Consider the following 19,336-nt stretch of genomic DNA (forward strand, 5'->3'; position numbering starts at 1 on the left):
ACATTTGCAGGTATGTGGCCTTCTCAACTGCATCTTTCGTTCAATCAAATATGGTAGTTTCTAACTAGAACAACATGTGTGGTGCCATACTGTGCAACCAAAGGGGTTAACCCTAGCAGCATAAGCAAAAGGAATTGCCCAAGTGAGATTGTTGTTTTTGTTTTGGTTTTTTTTTCTCTTTTCAGATCTTCATGAGAGCTCAGTTTGATTACGACCCCAGAAAAGACAGCCTCATTCCCTGCAAAGAGGCAGGACTGAAGTTCCTAACAGGTGACATCATCCAGATAATCAACAAAGATGACAGCAACTGGTGGCAGGGAAAGCTGGAAGGCTCGTCCATGGGCTCAGCAGGGCTGCTTCCCTCTCCCGAGCTGCAAGAGTGGTACGTTCCGGACCTCCCCTGCTCAGCCTCTTATGGCATCCATGCCGCTGGGCCTGTATGTGCCTAAAGCGAAGGAACGGAAAGGGCAGTCCAGGATTATTTCTGGTATTCCCCCCTTTTTTTTTTTTTTTAAGGAAGGCTAGACAATCTGACACACCTTTATTTGACAGCTAATTTCAGGTCATTTGAATCATTTGGGGTATTAATTTATTTTTTTTGTTTTGTGTTTGAACTAGGGCATTCTGGTACCTGTAGTCCCGCTTTGCTTAAGAACAACACGCTACTGCTACCAGAATGCATTAGGATGCAAGTCAAACACCCAAACTGAAATGAACGGGCATTGGCTGGCAGGTGTGCCAGGCAGTAGTATGCCCTTTCCTGGTGGGCAAACAGCATGTTGGAGCTTTCAGCTTAATTGGATGTGTGCTTTCTGGCAACTCACACTGTCAGCTGGGTTCCCTGAGCAATGAAACAGTTCCTTGCAATCAGCAGTGTAGTCCCTTTCAGCCCTTTGGGTATTTCTTTTTACATATGAATTGAAATAATGCAGCCACTTGGACAGAGGAAATTGCTATCAAGAGGAGGGCTTGCAAGTTTGGGGACTGCTATTTCCTGTTAAAAAAAAAAAAAATTGAATTATTCCCAGTGTGCTGAATACTTTTTAGTGCTTCAGAAACATGCCAGCTGCCACTTCTGGATTGTGTGACCTGGCAGCATGTTTGAGACTGCTAGCTTCCAGAGGGCACCAGCAAGAACAGAAAATATAGATGAGTATAGAGAGCTGAAGAGATTCCTTCAGTGGTACGTACTAGGGATGTGCAGCCAAAAAATCTTCACACTTGTCAGTTGATGTCATTTTTTAAAATTGTTCCCATTTTCATTTTTTTTTTTGTTTTGTTAATTTTCAGGGTGCGCTAAAGTTTTGTAGTACGCACCGATTTCCAGTTACCACGCACTAATTGAAATGAAACAAAATTTAAAAAAAACAAAACTGCTGCACATCCCTACTACGTAGCGAGGAACTAGTAGGGCAGAGAGTAAAACTCCTGTCCCTAGATTTCTTCAGAGTCATAGCTCTAAAGTATAATCTCTAGACTATTTCCTGAGGAATGAAGGGCCAGGAGAGGAGAAATCCCTCAGGTTATTGCCACTTTTAGCTTTTGCTCTGAGTATTTGTCCCATTAAGGACCGGATTCACTAATCCTTTTCTTCCCTATAGACACAGAATGGGTAAACAGCCGTACTGAATCAGGCCCACAGGATGTAATTCAGTGAGCTCGGTGGTAGTGCTGTGTGGTGCTGTGTGGAAGGCCAGGTTTAGTTTCTCAGGCCTGGCTTCTGGAGAGGAGGGAATCTCGGCTGTTACACACTGATGACACCTACTGACCAGATATTGGGCTAGGTGATGTGGGTGGGGTTAGGATGTTATACAAATAGGTTCGTGGTGCCATATCTCGATAGAGGCCGGTTCTGATTGAGCTGAAAGCCCAAAGGAGCAGGAGGAATCTGCTGGTTCATAAAAAAAAAAAAAAAGGTGCAATTCTGCTATTTCTGCAAGATTAGGGATTTTCTTTAACTGAAAAAGCCTTGACTTCTGGCTGCAGGCCGGTCATGCAAATGGTTTGAAGCTTTTCCCATAGACATGTGAATGACTAAAGAACCTCCTCGCCTCCCTCCATTGATTTGGACTCTTAATTATTTGGGATATATAAGGCACTGTAGTACAGCAGTGACCTTTCAGTTCCAAGGGTGACCAGGAGAACCCACAGGATGAACGTCCTGACCAATGTTCCCTGTAAGCTGTAGGCATGCAAACGCAGGTCGTGTGTGCGCAGAAAAACCTAGCCACGCACAAGAAAAGGAAGCTAGAATGGTGATTCAAAGAACACTGTGCACAAATCTGTACACTGTGGTACACAAGAGAACATTTTTGTGCGCTCCGCCCTCAAAATATTAGAGGGAGCATTGATACTGCAGGAATAATATCAGTTCTGACTTCGGGTGTAATTACTCGCCTTCCCTCAGGGTGAGTTACGTTCAGATACAGTATGGGATTACAGTCTAATGGTGGGGGGGTGGGGGGGGGGTCATTTACTAAGCTTTCTTACCATAGACACAGAATGGGAGGAAAGCCTTAGAGCCTGATCAACTGAGGCAGTAGAAGGAAAAAGTGTCTTGCCCAAGGTGACCAGGAGCAGCAGCAGGATTTGATCTCTGGCTTCCCAGGGTTCGCAGCCCTGCTGCTCCTCCACTTCCGGGAAATGGTAGCAGGCTGCCTACCCTGACCTGGCTCTTTCTTTCCTTTGGCCCTTTCAGGCGGGTGGCGAGCATGAGTCAGACCAATGAGAGCGAATCACAGACGTGCAGCCCTTTTGGGAAGAAGAAGAAGTGCAAGGACAAGTACCTGGCCAAGCACAGCTCCAGTAAGCAACCCTCCCCCCCTCCCCCCCCACCCCTCTCCTTCTTCAGCCACATCTCCCCATCCTCTGCCTGCTACACATTCCCCCATCTGCTGAGCACCGTTTAAGCACCTTCCCGTTACCTTCTGCCATGAGGGGAAGGAGGGTGACGAGCTCCATCTTAGGTCTATGGGATGATGTGCATGGACGTCTTACCTCATTTTACATCGGTGTCATTATTCCAGCTCCTTTCATCACAGTGATGAAGACCGACATTTCCCCTTAAAGTGACGGTAAGAGGATATCTATCTGTCTATCTGTCCCACTGCTCTAGACTGGATGCTAAAGCCCCACCCCCAGTCCTACCCGAGTAGGATGCCACATGAACATAATCGTGGCTGGCTGTGGGTGGTTGTATGCAGTTCTGATGGGCCAGGTAATGATAAAATCAGAGAAACAGGTCCATTTTCATTTCAGCTCTGCTTCAAAAAAAATTGTTTGCAGACGGTCCCCTGAGCAACTCCCAAAAGTGCCCTTGAGAAGCTTCAGCAGTCAGACCAGGTCACTCAGAGGCTGATATTCAAAGGCTTTGTTTGGGTAACTTTTAGGACGAAAAAAGAGAGATGTGAAAATGTCCCTCCCCCTCAGTGCTACATGTTCTGATGGTAACTCATCACCAGCTGCACAAAACTTACAGGGCTACAACCAGACAGTGGGGGTGGGGTGCAGGGCGTTCCCGGGGAGCCTTTTGTTTGGGCAGCGCTGATTATTCACAGTTAGCTGGGCAAGTCTGGATGGAAAAAACCACGTGTGCTAAAGTTATTTGACTAACATTAATCTGGTATATTCAGTGAAACGTATCCAGCAGTGTTTCAGTGACTAGCCAGGTAAAGTTTTTTATCTGGGTAACTTTTTCAGATAAGTTTCCCATTCACCGCCCCCCCCCCCTCCCCCCCCCGAATATCTACCTCTCAGTAAATTGTAAGGACATTGGGCCTTCCATAGTCTGACTGCATTACCCAGTGCTTTTTTGGCCTGGGAGATAGACGTGAAACATATACAGCAAAACATAAAAGTGGGAGGTACTGTCTTGGCACTTTAAAGGGCAGTTGCAACTGTTCCAAATCCTTTCTCCTACTCCCCACCCTCTGACTTACAAACCTGAACACGGTCATAAAAAAAAAAAGAGAGCAAGAACCATAAAATGCGGTGTTTAACAAATTTCTGTGTTACTTTTTAGAATAAAATATAAAGGGAAGATAGCAAACACCTTGAAAAGAATAGGAACCCAAACTGCACTTTCTATAAATCTTTTTTCCTCTGATCTTCCCCCACCCCCTGAGTAGCCCTGCCTGAGCTGCCCGGGCTGTGTGCTGTTGTTGGCTGAAGACCATAAGGAGAATGTCCTCCAGGACTCAACCCAGCGCCCCCAGCTCCAGACATAACTTGCTCATTGGTGGGGTAAACGAACGGAGAATAATCCTGTGGCAGCTTGAAGGCCTTGCATCCGGATTAGTGTTGATGATTTTCTCGGTTCTTCTTTACCATCTTCTCCAGTTTTTGACCAGTTGGACGTAGTTTCGTATGAGGAGGTCGTTCCCCTTCCCGCCTTCAAGAGGAAGACCTTGGTGCTCATAGGTAAATCTCATTCCTGTTATGCTAGGGAGTTAAAAGAAATGCTCGCCGAACATAGACTGGAGATTAAATGCCTTAATCTGATTAAGATATATTGCACAACAGAGAGATAACACATTCACAATGTGTATAAAACATTTATTGAACAAAATAACACACTCACCTATATAGACACTCCAAAAACTAAACTAGCACACACATACAACCATTCATACCCATTATTTGTATAAAAACAACTTGCACATAAATTAACAATGTACATAAATTACAAGAATTCACCAATCATTTATTACCAAGAAATAAAATTGCAAATTCCCAAAACTAGAGAGTGGATCCAGATCATAAATTTCTTTACGTAGGTCTGAATATATTTAATAAATTCTGAAAATGGATCCTAAATCTCCAGGTGTTTGACTACCTCTCAACATGGGTCCTCTCAGCATAGGTCCTATGCTGAGAGGACCCATTCACATTGTGAATGTGTTCTCTCTCTGTTGTTGTGCGATATATCTATAAGCAAATAAGGGAGTATTTATAATTGCGACCCTCTGTGTTAATTTAATCTGATTAGGGGCATCCTTAAGTTTCCTTCTCCTCCACACAAATGAGCAGAGCTATAATAGCTACCCATCTGCTTTAAGACCCTGCTTTACAAGACTGCGTTGGTGTAGGATTTTAGGAGGCAGCACATCATGGAAGGAAGCCTTCAGTGAATTCAGCAGGCCTGCATGCAGCATCTGCCAAGCTGGAGAAGGGAGCCTGTAAGAGTCGCTGAGGAAGAGCCAGGATTAGACGATCGCTTGCAGTATTTTAATTTAATTTTGTACCATTTAATGGGACATAAAAGGGCTGTATTTTAAGAAGGAATGTATGTACAAGTGTAAATCACTATCAGGCTGATGACAATACAGTGCACTCAGCTGAGCGCACTGATTAACCCACGGTTGGACGCCCATCCACAACCTCTTATACCATAAGGGGTTTAGCGCGTTCAACCCCCCCCGCCTCCCCCGAAACTAATAGCGCTCATCACATGCAAATGTTGCTAATGGTGCAAATTCACCCCAGATACAAAAAGAAATATTGCTTTTCTGTACATCCTCCAACTAAATATCATGGAGATGTTAAGTTTGAGGAGTCAAAGGGTTAAAAAAAAAAAAAAAAGTGTGCTGGCGGTCAGGTTAGGAAAAGGGAAACCCAATTAACGAGCGTCCGTTTCCCTAAGTGGCTGACAGCCACCTCTCCTGGGCGTCCGCTGCCAAGCAGGCGCTCTGGGTGCGCAACTGTCCCTAGCGCCTCCTTTTTATCCCGACCTCTCATTTAAATAGTGAATCGCGCGCCCAGGAGAAGTGGCTAGGCGCACGTTAGGAAAGCGGGCACTCAACACGAAGTGCCCATTGTCCGCGCGTCTTTATTGTGTCGGCCTGTGTGAGCACTGACTGATAAGTGTAAATATAAATAAATTACAGGGATCGCTCTAAATCAGTAGAGCGAGGGATAAAAATACAGACTCTGGTGGAGTAGCTCCTGTTAAATTAGTTAGTGAAATGAAAGCGTGGCTCGCCGGGGAGCCTCTGCATGCTCTGCCTGGAGTCCGCTGTAGACTGTCATGCTGGGATCATCCTCTTACTGCACGGAGCTGTAAACAAAGAACGGCGGCACGAGAGACTTCCATTTGTACCAACAAAATTTCAGTAATAACACACTGAGCATCAGGTTTTCTCTTATACCCCGTGCCCTGACAACAGCAGGGGTAGACTTTTTTTCTGGCATTTCATTCTTGCACGTGCTAAAACCTATTTAGCGCGCGTTAAAATGAGTTAATGTGCGCTAAAACATTTTCGAGGTCCATAGGCAAAGGGCTTTGTCCAGCTAAATTTGGGATTTAGCTGGACGAACCCCAAGTTTTCAATTTCCCGCCCCTCACCGCAGATAATTTTAGCTGGGTTAAGTCCTTAACCCGGCTGATGTTTACCCAGATGTTACAGAGGCGCTGTTGAAGGCCTTCAGGGGCTGAGCTTAAACGTTGATATATTCAGCATTAACGTAAGGTAACATAGCTGGGTAAGTTTGGTTGTGGTGCAGAGCAGGTCGAAAGTTACATTTACCTGCCTCACTTTTTAAACCTGACTGCGTGTATTCGGCAGAACTTGTTTCCGCTGAATATCCCCGACCAAAGAGAAAAAAAAACACAAAACAAAGGAACAAACCAGGCAGGCCAACCGTGACCTTATCCCTCCACCCCTGAAAATAATAAAAATGAATGTGGTGCAGCCACCCCATTCTGATTCCCTCTCTGAATATTCGTGAGCACTTATTTGGGTCTCTCTACGCAGATAACTTGGCCACTTGCCGGCTTACTGAATATTGACCTATAGTGTGCACTAAACAAAATAAAGAGCACAAAGTAAAACAGAAAGGACCACGCACCCCTAAACAACAATCACTCCCTAGTAATGCTGCAGTATTGCGAGGCTAACCTTCCGAATATGGCATTAAATATGTTCACTAGTGGACTTTTGTTAAAGGACATTTTATAATTTCAATGCACCATCCTGCCTGAATTTTTTTTTTTAAGGCCAGGCAGATTCTTGCTGCTAGTTGGGCTTCAAGCCTTCATGCACAGCTGCCCAGGGTTTCTCCCTACAATTGTAATTTCACTCCCCATAGACCGCAGTTCCCTTTGCAACCTGAAACAAGTGCGCCTTTAAGCCAGCCAGTAGTTGCGCTGCTGCTACTACTTAAAACATTTTTACAGTGCTACAGAACCAAAGCAGTGCTGTACAAACACCCAAAAGAGACAGTACCTGCTGAATACAGCTTACAGTCTAAATAAGACAAACATACAGGACAAGAGACTTGGAAAAGCAAGTTAATGAAGCTAAAAGCAGGCAGTCGGGCCTAAGATTTAAAAGCAGCTTCAAAAAAAGTGGGTCTTTAGCTGGGATTTAAACACTGCAAGAGATGGAGCATGACGCACCAGTTCAAGCACACAGAACAGCCAGGTGGAAAGCACAGAGTTGGGAATTGGCGGTAGAGGAGAAAGACACAGATAGAAGTGACTTATCCGACGAGCGGAGTGCACAAGGAGGATTGTAGAGAGAGATAAGAGAGGAGAGGTAGTGAGGTGCTGCAGAGTGAAGGCACTTGTAGGTGAGAAAGAGGAGCTTGAACTCTGTGCGGGAGCAGATAGGGAGCCAGTGCAGTGACTTCAGAAGAGGGGTTATGTGTGCGTAGCGACTGTGGCGAAAGATAAGTCACGCAGCTGAATTTAGGACAGATTGCAGTGGAGAGAGATGGCTTGCTGGGAGACCTGTGAAGAGCAGATTGCCATTGTGAAGTGAAGGCTGGGGCACTGCCTTGACCAGTTTCTGTTTTATGGAGAAGATGAAAACCCACAACTTAAACCCGAAGACTTTGTTGCCTGTCTGCATTTTAAACTTTGAGCTCTTCATTCTAGCCTCTGCTGCAGCTGCTCGGAAAGGATGCCTTCCCCTAGAAAACGCGACCATCCTTTTTTTTTTTATTTCTTTCTGCACAGGTGCAAATGGTGTTGGGCGCAGCCACATTAAAAGCACCCTGCTGAGCCAGTATCCGGAGAAGTTTGCGTATCCAACTCCCCGTGAGTAATCCCTTCTCTTCTGATAAAACAGTGGGGGGTCTGACGTTCTGTGCCTCTGGGTGGGGATCAGTGGTCAGCAGACCCCGGGTAAGTAAACCTTGGGTAGAGATCTGGAGTCATAAGTACGCAGGGTCCTCATCTGTGCGTTTCTTCACTACACTACTAACACAGGCTGGTTTTCTAGCTCTTTTTTTATCCGGAAAAGATTAGATACACAGTGTTACTACCTAAGGATGTGCAGTCATTTGAAACATTTCCTGTTTTGTTTCATTTCGTTTAAAAAAAAAAAAAAAAAAAATAGAATGAAATTAAAACAATGACATCTCTTTGGTTTTCCTTTTGTACTGACTATACTGTACATTGCAGAATCCCTCCTTGGCCAGTGTAGGGTTTCTCACGAATCCCGCCAATAACCTAGGGCCTGGGCCTGGGCCTCTCCCAGCTGGGCTGAGCTGTAATCGGGTTTGGGAGGGAGGGCCTCCCCTCCCCCTCCTCCAAAAAAGCTGCAGGGATGGGAGGAATGACCACTCGCCTTCTGCCTCACCGGTGTCCCTGTAAAAACTGTGCCGGCTGACCCTAGGACCAGCACCACGGTGACAGCAAAATGGCGCCACGCTTAGGCCCACTGGCACCGTTGTGTTGCAGAGCTGTATGCTTGTAACTGAAGGTAGCAGAAATCAATGACAGCCCACGGGTAAAGATCTCCTGTAAATTTACTTTCCCATGGCATTCAGAAGTTACTGCTCTTTCTCCTTTTGTCCTTGCCCCCCTTCATGTTTCTCCCCAACTCTTCATACCAGCCGTACAAAGGTTTATACTTTTGCTTGTGAAATTTCAGCACAGGGATTTCCTGGGAACCATTGGCAGGAGCATGCAAAGACAGGAGATTGTACTGAGGCCTGGCGCCACTTTCTCTGCAGCTTTGAACCTCAGTTTATAAGACAGGACTCCCTCCCCCCCCCCCCCGCCCCCACCTGTTCTGCCAGGGTCATTCCCAGTTTTTCTATTCTTTTCCCCCCTTAATTCAGTTTGCTGGTTAGTGCCTATTGATTTTTACATTGCCTTTCTCTTGCTCAGTAGCCACTGCTTATATTTTCCAGTGCTGTTTAGACTTCGCAGTCTCATTCCAAAAAAAAAACCTTTCCTCGTGGTCCAAAAGGAGGGAAGACGTGCATGCTTATTGGGGTCAAGGAAATGGGGGGAAAAGCACGGGTGAGGTGATTTGCCAAAAAGCGCACGTCCGAAGCAAGGGTAACCGCTTGGATGAAGACAAAGCAAAGGCTGCTAAAGTGATACAGATTTCCTGTTGAAATGATTCCTCCTTTCTTTCAGACACCACAAGAACGCAGAAGAAGAGCGAGGGAGGATGGAGAGACATATCACTTCATTTCCAATGAGGAGATGAGCAAAGGCATCTCCACCAATGGCTTCCTTGAGTTTGGCAGCTATCAGGGGGGACATGTTTGGGCACCAAATTTTCTACAGTGCACAAATCCACCAGCAGGACAAATTGCCATCCTGGACATTGACCTCAGGTAGGAAGAGAATGGATTAGGCCACTGGAGAGGGGGTGGATGGATGGTGGTAGCTGAAAGCTGATCTTCTGTCCTTGATGCTCAGTGAGCTCTGTGGTTGCACTTTCCTAACCTCTGAAAAGATGGCCACTGCTAGTAGTGCTGCTCTGTAAGATGACAGAGCCTCTGTCACCATCTGACTCCATTGATCTGTGCTGTCTTAAAGTCCAGTTGTCCTATCAAGTGTCCAAACCCTAGCTAATGGCTGCTGGGTTAGCTGCTTAACCATATCCATTTTTTTTTTTTTTTTTTTTTTGCTTTTAGACACTAAAGATTGTCCGGACGGCAGAACTATCGCCGTTCATTGTCTTCATTGCTCCAACAGACAAGGCTGAACAGGTGGGTACCAGCAATGAAAGGGTGCTTGATCCCCGTCTTTGGGGCACAAATTACTCACTTTATCTACTGACCAATAATGAAGCCCCAAAGGCTGAACAGGTTTAATGTGCAACGATAGCGCATGATGCAGGGCTCCCATGCACAATGAAACGATGACGATTCAGGAATGCAACACAAATTAAAGACATCAAGCTGTATTGATAACAATGAAAAAGTGCAGATTTGCTATTTTACTTCATACTAGGTAATAAAAGGAAAACCAGTGGAGCAGATACATACAGTGGCTATAGAAACTCTACACCCCCTTTCCAAAATGTTAACCTCTTGTGGTCTTATATGGAAGTAAAAGGCTTTTTAAAGTGTGTTAACTCTTTGTACCTACACATCCTACCCCCCAGCTGCCAAGTAAACTGAAGACATAATGGCACCAGTTAGAATGTACTACAGTACGCTTACTCCAAACTTACTTATGTGCCTACATGTAAACCGTTGCGATGGTATATAACTTAGCGACGGTATAGAAAAGACTTTAAATAAATAAATAAAATAAATTAACAATATATTCCAGAATGTTTTAGAAAATGAAGTAGAAATAAAAATATATAGTAGATTCGTTGGATAAATGTCCACCCCCTTGCACTTCTGTAGCAATCCTAAATGCTTAAAGTTCTGGTGTAACCAGTCGCCTTCAAAAGCACACACCAAGTAAATTGGCCCCACCTGTTTTAAAACGGTATTGATCTGCATGATGACAGGATAAATTCAGCAGTTCCGGTTGGTCGTGTCTGCCGGATAGTGCATTTCATAGCAAAGAGCCAACTATGTCCACTAAGATGCTACCAAATGAACTCTGGGACAATGTAACAGGAACTGAGCTGGGGATGGGTATCAGAATTACCAAGTCCTTGAATTTCCCTCTGAGCCCGATCAAGATGATTATTAAAAAAGTGGAAGGTATATGGCACCCCCAAGATCCTGCATTTGTCAGGCTGACCTACCAAACGGGGTGACCGAGCAAGGAGAAGACTATTCAAGAGGCCAAAGGCAACTTTGAAAGAGCTACGGGTTTTCATGGCCAAGACTGGTCAAAGTAAGCATGTGACAACACTATCCCAAGCATTCCTCAGATCGGTCCTGTATGGTAGGGTGGCAAGAAGGAAGCCACTACTCAAGAAAACTCACCTTGATTCCTGCTTGAAGTGTGCAGAGGAATACTTGGGTGGGAGGGAGAGGGATACTGTAGCCATGTGGCAAAGTTTTAGGGTCTGATGAAATGAAAGCACTACTTTGTAGCCTGGCAGCATGTTTATGATGACGTTTCTCAGCAGCAGGAATTGGGGCAGGTATCAGGATGGAAGGGGCAAGGAAAATCCCTTTAAAAAAAAACCAACAAAACTTGCCCTGTGCAAGAAGGCTGAAACTGATAATGACCTGAAGCACCCCACCAGAGCTACTCAGGAGTGGCTTGGTCAGAGTCTGACCTCAATCCAGGCGAAAATCATCAGATTTTCATGTAGATGCAGTTTATAAATCTAGAGGTTGATGTTCAAAGTCATTTATCCAAATAACTTTTCAGTTATCCAGATAAATGCCAGGTTCTGAAAAGTGGGGCCATTTGTCCAGATAAATAGTAGATGTTTCAGTGAAGTTGAAATAGTCAAATAACTTATTCAGCTAACTCTGATATTTGGAATTGGCTGAAAATGTTATTCAGCTGTCGCTAGTCGGGTACAGGAGCAGGGTTAAAGTTATGCAGGATCGTGTTCCCAAAGGAGGACAACCAATGGGACAGTACTATACCGAGGTACAAATTATATTGCAATGACAGAGATGAGCACTTGGGAGGCGGTGTAGCGCTTTATGTCCGGGATGGCATAGAGTCCAACAGGATGATCATCCTGCATGAGATTAAATGCACAATCGAATCTTTATGGATAGAAATCCCTTGTGTGTTGGAGAAGGCTATAGTGATGGAAGTATACTACCATCCACCTGGTCAAGATGGTGACACGGGAAGCTAACCAAATTGGTAGTGTGATAATGGGAGATTTCAATTACCAACCAAGCAGAAAATATGAAGCAGAAACGTCTTGCACATCAATCAAATCACAAAATCCCAGCGTGCAAGAAACAGGTAACCAAGTCCATCAACAAGCTTATAGTCAATTTTTTATTAAGATGTTTTTAAACAGCAATCATTCCTGGCAACTCCATAAATCTTCAAACATGCAAGTAAACAGTCCCCCGACACGGTCCGTGTTTCGCGGTAGCTGCATCGGGAGGGACCCACGATTAATGTTATCTATGGTATAAAGAACAATAAATGATGGACCATATAAAGAGGGCTATTAAACTTATACAGGTTTTCAAAGAACAAAAACATACCTTATATATTCATCATGGAGCGCACCGGCTCGTACACGAAGTGAACAATTTAAAGAGGCAGTTTTGGCGCCAAAGACAGAAAATACCGCGAGAGACTCGCAACTAAACTCCTCCCCCACAGAAGTGTCAACTAAAACAGGAACCATTCAATGTCTTTGTTGAGACCTTTTGGATGGACAGTAGATAATTTAAAGATCCACTTTTGTTCACGTCTACCCAGGATTTCAGAATAATCCCCTCCCCGGAACGGGGGTACCACCACCTCTAAAATTGAAAATTGTAGATCAGCAATGGTGTGATGATGTTGAACCCAATGTGTAACTAGGGGTTCGTCCATCCTGAGTAGACGGATGTTCGAACAATGTTCTATGAACAAAAGTGGATCTTTAAATTATCTACTGTCCATCCAAAAGGTCTCAACAAAGACATTGAATGGTTCCTGTTTAGTTGACACTTCTGTGGGGGAGGAGTTTAGTTGCGAGTCTCTCGCGGTATTTTCTGTCTTTGGCGCCAAAACTGCCTCTTTAAATTGTTCACTTCGTGTACGAGCCGGTGCGCTCCATGATGAATATATAAGGTATGTTTTTGTTCTTTGAAAACCTGTATAAGTTTAATAGCCCTCTTTATATGGTCCATCATTTATTGTTCTTTATACCATAGATAACATTAATCGTGGGTCCCTCCCGATGCAGCTACCGCGAAACACGGACCGTGTCGGGGGACTGTTTACTTGCATGTTTGAAGATTTATGGAGTTGCCAGGAATAATTGCTGTTTAAAAACTTCATCTTAATAAAAAATTGACTATAAGCTTGTTGATGGACTTGGTTACCTGTTTCTTGCATGCTGGGATTTTGAGATTTCAATTACCCCAATATTGACTGGTTAAATATATCATCGGGACATGCTAGAGATATAAAGTTCCTGGATGGAATAAATTATAGTTTTATGGAGCAATTGGTTCAGGAACTGACAAGAGATGGAGCAATTTTAGATCTAATTCTCAGTGGAGCACAGGATTTGGTGAGAGGTAACGGTGGTGGGGCTGCTTGGCAATAGTAATCATAATATGATCAAATTCGAATTAATGACTGGAAGGGGAACAGTAAGCAAATCCACGGCTCTCGTGCTAAACTTTCAAAAGGGAAACTTTGATAAAATGAGAAAAATAGAAAAAAACTGAAAGGAGCAGCTACAAAGGTAAAAAGTGTGCAAGAGGTGTAGTCATTGTTAAAAAAAAATATCATCCTAGAAGCACAGTCCATATGTATTCCACACATTAAGAAAGGTGGAAGAAAGGCAAAACAATTACCGGCATGGTTAAAAGGGGAGGTGAAAGAGGCTATTTAAGCCAAAAGATCTTCATTCAAAAATTGGAAGAAGGATCCAACAGAAGAAAATAGGATAATGCATAAGCATTGGCAAGTTAAATGTGAGACATTGATAAGACAGGCTAAGAGAGAATTTGAAAAGAAGTTGGCTGTAGAGGCAAAAACTCACAGTAAAAACTTTTTAAAAAATATATCCGAAGCAGAAAGCCTGCGAGGGAGTTAGTTGGACTGTTAGATGATCGAGGGATTAAAGGGGCACTTAGAGAAGATAAGGCCATTGCAGAAAGATTAAATGATTTCTTTGCTTCAGTGTTTACTGAAGAGGATGTTGGGGAGATACACATTCCGGAGAAGGTTTTCATAGGTAATGATTCAGATGGACTGAACCAAATCACGGTGAACCTAGAAGATGTGGTAGGCCTGATTGACAAACTGAAGAGTAGTAAATCACCTGGACTGGATGGTAAACATCCCAGGGTTCTGAAGGAACTAAAAAATGAAATTTCAGACCTATTAGTAAAAATTTGTAACCTATCATTAAAATCATCCATTGTATCTGAAGACTGGAGGGTGGCTAATGTAACCCCAATATTTAAAAATGGCTCCAGGGGCAATCCAGGAAACTACAGACCAGTTAGCCTGACTTCAGTGCCAGGAAAAATAGGGGAAAGTGTTCTAAATATCAAAATCACAGAACATATAGAAAGACATGGTTTAATGGAACAAAGTCAGCATGGCTTTAGCCAAGGCAAGTTTTGCCTCACAAATCTGCTTCACTTTTTTGAAGGAGTTAATAAACATGTGGATAAAGGTGAACCGGTAGATGTAGTGTATTTGGATTTTCAGAAGGCATTTGACAAAGTTCCTCATGAGAGGCTTCTAGGAAAAGTAAAAAGTCATGGAATAGGTGGACATGTCCTTTCGTGGAGTACAAATTGGCTAAAAGACAGGAAACAGAGTAGGATTAAATGGACAATTTTCTCAGTGGAAGGGAGTGGGCAGTGGAGTGCCTCAGGGATCTGTATTGGGACCTGTACTTTTCAATCTACCTTATAAATGGCCTGTGACCGACGGCCCGCAAATGCGCAGTAGAGACCAGCTCTACCGCGCATGTGCGTGGGCGAGCACGTCGCTCTGAGGCAGCTTCAGAAAAAAAAAAAAATGGCGGCGTCCAGTGGCAGCAGCGCGGTACCGGCAGCGGCGGCGACGGCGGTAGCGAGCGGCGGCGGTGGTTACGGCGGTAGCGGGCGGCGACGGCGGTAGCGAGGGGGGAGAAGAGAGAGAGAGAGGGAGGGACGGACTGAGTGGGGAGGGAGGGACGGAGCAGAGAGAGTGGGGAAGGGAGGGACTGAAGTGGAGAGGGGGACTGAGTGGGAGGGAGGGATTGAGTGAGGGGGAGGGACTGAGTGGAGGGAGAAGGGGGACTGAGGGAGGGAGTGGGGACTGGGATGAGAGAGGGAGGGAGTGGGACTGAGGGAGAGTGAGTGGGACTGAGTGAGTGAGAGGGAGGGGGAGGGAGTGACTGAGTGGGAGGGAGGGATTGAGTGAGGGGGAGGGGACTGAGGGAGGGAGTGGGACTGAGGGAGAGGACGGAGGGAGTGGGGACTGAGTGAGAGTGAGTGGGACTGAGTGAGTGAGAGGGAGGGAGAGAGGGGGGGAGGGAGTGAGTGAGACTGAGTGAGAGGGAGGGACTGAGTGATAGGAGAGGGAGGGTGGGGAGGAGTGGGTGAGGGAGGGGGGTGGTGAAGAGTGAGGGGAGAGAGAAAGAGGGGGAGGTGAGAGACAGAGGGATGTAGCCCGTTTTAACGGGCTTAACGGCTTGTATATTTATAAATGATCTGGAAAGAAATACGACGAGTGAGGTAATCAAATTTGCAGATGATACAAAATTGTTCAGAGTAGTTAGATCAGAAGCAGATTATGATAAATTACAGGAAGACCTTGTGAGACTGGAAAATTGGGCATCGAAATGGCAGATGAAATTTAATGTGGATAAGTGCAAGGTGATGCATATAGGGAAAAATAACCCATGCTATAATTACACAATGTTAGGTTCCCTATTAGGAGCTACCACCCAAGAAAGAGATCTAGGAGTCATAATGGATAACACATTGAAATCATCGGTTCAGTATGCTGCGGGAATTATTGGGAAATATTAGGAAGGGAATGGCGAATAAAACGGAAAATGTCATAATGCCTCTGATTTGCTCCATGGTGAGACCGCACCTTGAATACTGTGTACAATTCTGGTCGCCGCATCTTAAAAAAGATATACCGTATTTTTCGCTCCATAAGACGCACTTTTTTTCTCCCAAAAGTGGGGGAAAAATGTCTGTGCATCTTATGGAGCGAATATGGAAAAAAAACCCAAAAACCCAATCCCAACCCTTTAAAGTTAATTAACTACAACCTCCCACCCTCCTGACCTCCCCAAGACTTGCCAAAAGTCCCTGGTGGTCCAGCGGGGGTGCGGGAGTGATCTCCTGCACTCAGGCCGTCGGCTGCCAGTATTCAAAATGGCGCCAATAGCCTTTGCCCTTACTTTTGTCACAGGGGCTACCAGTGCCATTGGTCGGCCCCTGTCACATGGGTAGGAGCAATGGATGGCCGGCGGTTATTTACTCTTTCGGATAATAGAAAGACTAGGGGGCACTCCATGAAGTTAGCATGTGGCACATTTAAAACTAATCGGAGAAAGTTCTTTTTCAGTCAACACACAATAAAACTCTGGAATTTGTTGCCAGAGGATGTGGTTAGTGCAGTTAGTATAGCTATGTTTAAAAAAGGATCGGATAAGTTCTTGGAGGAGAAGTCCATTACCAGCTATTAATTAAGTTGACTTAGAAAATAGCCACTGCTATTACTAGCAATAGTAACATGGAATAGACTTAGTTTTTGGGTACTTGCCAGGTTCTTTTGGCCTGGATTGGCCACTGTTGGAAACAGGATGCTGGGCTTGATGGACCCCTGACCCAGTATGGCAATTTCTTATGTTCTTATTAACTTTAACTTAACTGTCTATATTCAAAGAATATAAGCCTGTAAAATAGTGTAAAATAGTGCTTGCATTTAAAAAAAGGCTTCTAGGAGGGCCTGCCAGCCTGATCCTGCCCCCCACCCCACCCCAGTCAATGCTCACCGCTGCCCTGCCCCGCCCCTCACACCCCCCCAGAATTTGTTTCTATTGTTGTGAGCCTATAGGCCCGAGAAGCTCCTGTCCCACCTCCCCCCTCCCAAAAGTGAAAATATAATTTAATAGAGGAATCCAAAGCATAAGACCACCCTTCCGCTCCAGAACTGTGAACGGGAGCTCGGAACTAGCGTTGTTGTGACAGTAATGCTGTTAGCTAATACTATGGGAGATGGGCACTAGTTCCCAGTCACGGGAAGGGGATTACGGGAGGCACTGGCTGGAGTTGGGGGGAGAGAGAGAGAGTGACGTTATGCTTGGGGAACTTTAATTAGATTTATGTTTTGACTTTTGTTTGGGGAGGGAGGCTTTTTTTGGACCTATAGGCCCACAACATTTCATACAGATTTGAGGGGGTTCAGCTGGGAGGGGGCATCAGCCAGCATAGATTTCACTGGGTGGGGTAAGGATCAGGCTTACAGGCCTGCTCAGGAGCCTTTTTTTTTTTTTTTTATTCAAGCACTTCTTAGCCAGCTATATTATTTGAATATAGACAAGTTAAAGTTATCACGGAGTAATTTCCCCCAATATCTTTAAAACCTAACTGGTGATATTCAAATATAGCCAGTTAGGAGTCAGAGTCATCCAGGTAGGTTTACCTGGATAAACATATTCAAGGATATGCAGCAGGAGTTCATCGCTGAATATTCCTGATAACTTATTTGGCTTCAGGATTTTTGAAAATTGATCTAAAGGATAAATAAATCTCTGCCATGGCTGTCCATCAGCCTTCCCCAAGGAACCTAACAGAGCTTCTTTTTGAAAAGAAATGGTCTGATATTGAGAAATCTAGATGTGCAAAGTTGGTGGATCTCTATCCCAGCAGATACACAACTGTAATTGCTGCTAACAGTTCTTCTGACAAGTGTTGACTCAGAGGGTGGAGACTTATTGAAGGGAAGGGATGACTTATCCAGTTATTAGATTTCAGTTTTGATTTTGGACATACATATGCTTTGTCCCCCCAGTAAAACATTTTTGACCCTGAAAGGTATGGAATATGATGTGTGGACAAGTACAAAAAAAAACCTCCTTATTTAATTGCACGTCAATCTGACACCATGACACATCAAAATGTGAAAAATAGTCAAGGGGGTGTAGACTTTCACTTGCCTGTGTGGCACAAGGAAAGACTAATACAAGTGTACACATTTCATTTTCAGAACTTAAGTTTAAAAATAGCTGCAAGCCACCATCATGCATGCATCATTCTGATATAATTCTCTTGCCACTTGCTTCTCTGTTGCCAGATAAGGACCATTCAGACCACCCAGTTTTCCCAAGTACCCTCGCCTGCATTACTCTATCTCTGGTCACCACCCTTCTTTGTTCTTATCACTGCCCTATGTGCTAAAGGAGATCTCCCAGCTGTCAGTCAGTCAAGCTTGACCACCTATGGGATCTTTTTTTTTTTTTTTTTTTTTTGTGCTGTTAGCATGGGTTTGTAGCAGTCTCCGAGCTTCCAGTTTATCCCTGTCCGTCTACCGAACCACCATCACCATTCTGAGGCAGTCAGCCTTGCCGTCTCTCCCTGAGAACTTGACGCAGCCATTGCTTTGCTTCATGTCAGTCGCCTTGGTCTCTCGTTTTGGCCCTCTGATGCATGGATGGGCATGTTCATTTTCCATATCCCCTCCTATATTTTTCTACCACCACCCTTCTGAATCTCTCTCTTTCAAGCTGGCTTTTATTTTGGTTACTACCCCCTCTTCTGGTAGGGCTATTCCCGGCACCCATTAGCCTTCTCATGTTTTCTCTGAGCCTTCCTCCCACCATTTGTATCCTGATCCCCCTATCTTTTATTTATTTATTTATAGATTTTTGTATACCAACCTTCCTCAAAAGATATCAAGTCGGTTAACAATACACAATTTCATTACAGTTCACTAAACAACAATTCACTAAAAACATAAATACAATTCAATTAACTCATCATAAAATCTAATCATAAAACATTTTATACTATAAAATAGAACTAAAATAATTAAATAAAACTAATATTAAATCCTTATCACCATTTAACCTAGTTTTCCAAATGGGTCCCATCAATATTCATTCTTACCATCCCCACCTTCCTCACTATCATTTGTCCTGGTCCCAGTATAATTACTGCTCAGTATATAACTAGAAACTAAAATCTTTACATTTTTTTTTCCCATGGGAAATGCCAATTGCTTATATGTTATTGAAGCCTGCTAAATATTTGAATGTAAACCGTCGTGCTGGACATTCCAATAAGACGGTATATAAAATCTAATAAACTAAACTGATGTTTCTATATCTCCCCTTCCTGCCTCCTTGTCTTTATTAAACGCTGTGCTTTAAAAAGTAAAATGCATGATTGTAAGTGAACCTTTTGTATCTATGAGGTTCCTAATGTTAGGTGGGCCAGAGCACTACATTTTTATGATTTGATGTATGGTTTGTATATTTCTATAGTGATTGGCAGCCAGTATTCCTTGTAACAAGTTTCAGCTGTG

General features: G+C 44.2%; 1 protein-coding gene across 1 annotated transcript in view; it reads left to right on the forward strand.

Moving 5' to 3' along the window:
* The window catches only part of MPP1 (membrane palmitoylated protein 1), an 86,781-nt gene that overhangs the window by 64,735 nt on the left and 2,710 nt on the right, over positions 1 to 19,336 (forward strand). The window contains 8 exon segments of the mRNA XM_029607199.1: positions 186 to 382; positions 2,699 to 2,805; positions 4,339 to 4,419; positions 7,958 to 8,038; positions 9,371 to 9,399; positions 9,401 to 9,490; positions 9,493 to 9,573; positions 9,877 to 9,951. Of these exon segments, the coding sequence (XP_029463059.1) occupies positions 186 to 382; positions 2,699 to 2,805; positions 4,339 to 4,419; positions 7,958 to 8,038; positions 9,371 to 9,399; positions 9,401 to 9,490; positions 9,493 to 9,573; positions 9,877 to 9,951 (741 nt within the window).

Source organism: Rhinatrema bivittatum, chromosome 6 (assembly GCF_901001135.1).
Source record: "Rhinatrema bivittatum chromosome 6, aRhiBiv1.1, whole genome shotgun sequence".
Classification (NCBI taxonomy): domain Eukaryota; kingdom Metazoa; phylum Chordata; class Amphibia; order Gymnophiona; family Rhinatrematidae; genus Rhinatrema; species Rhinatrema bivittatum.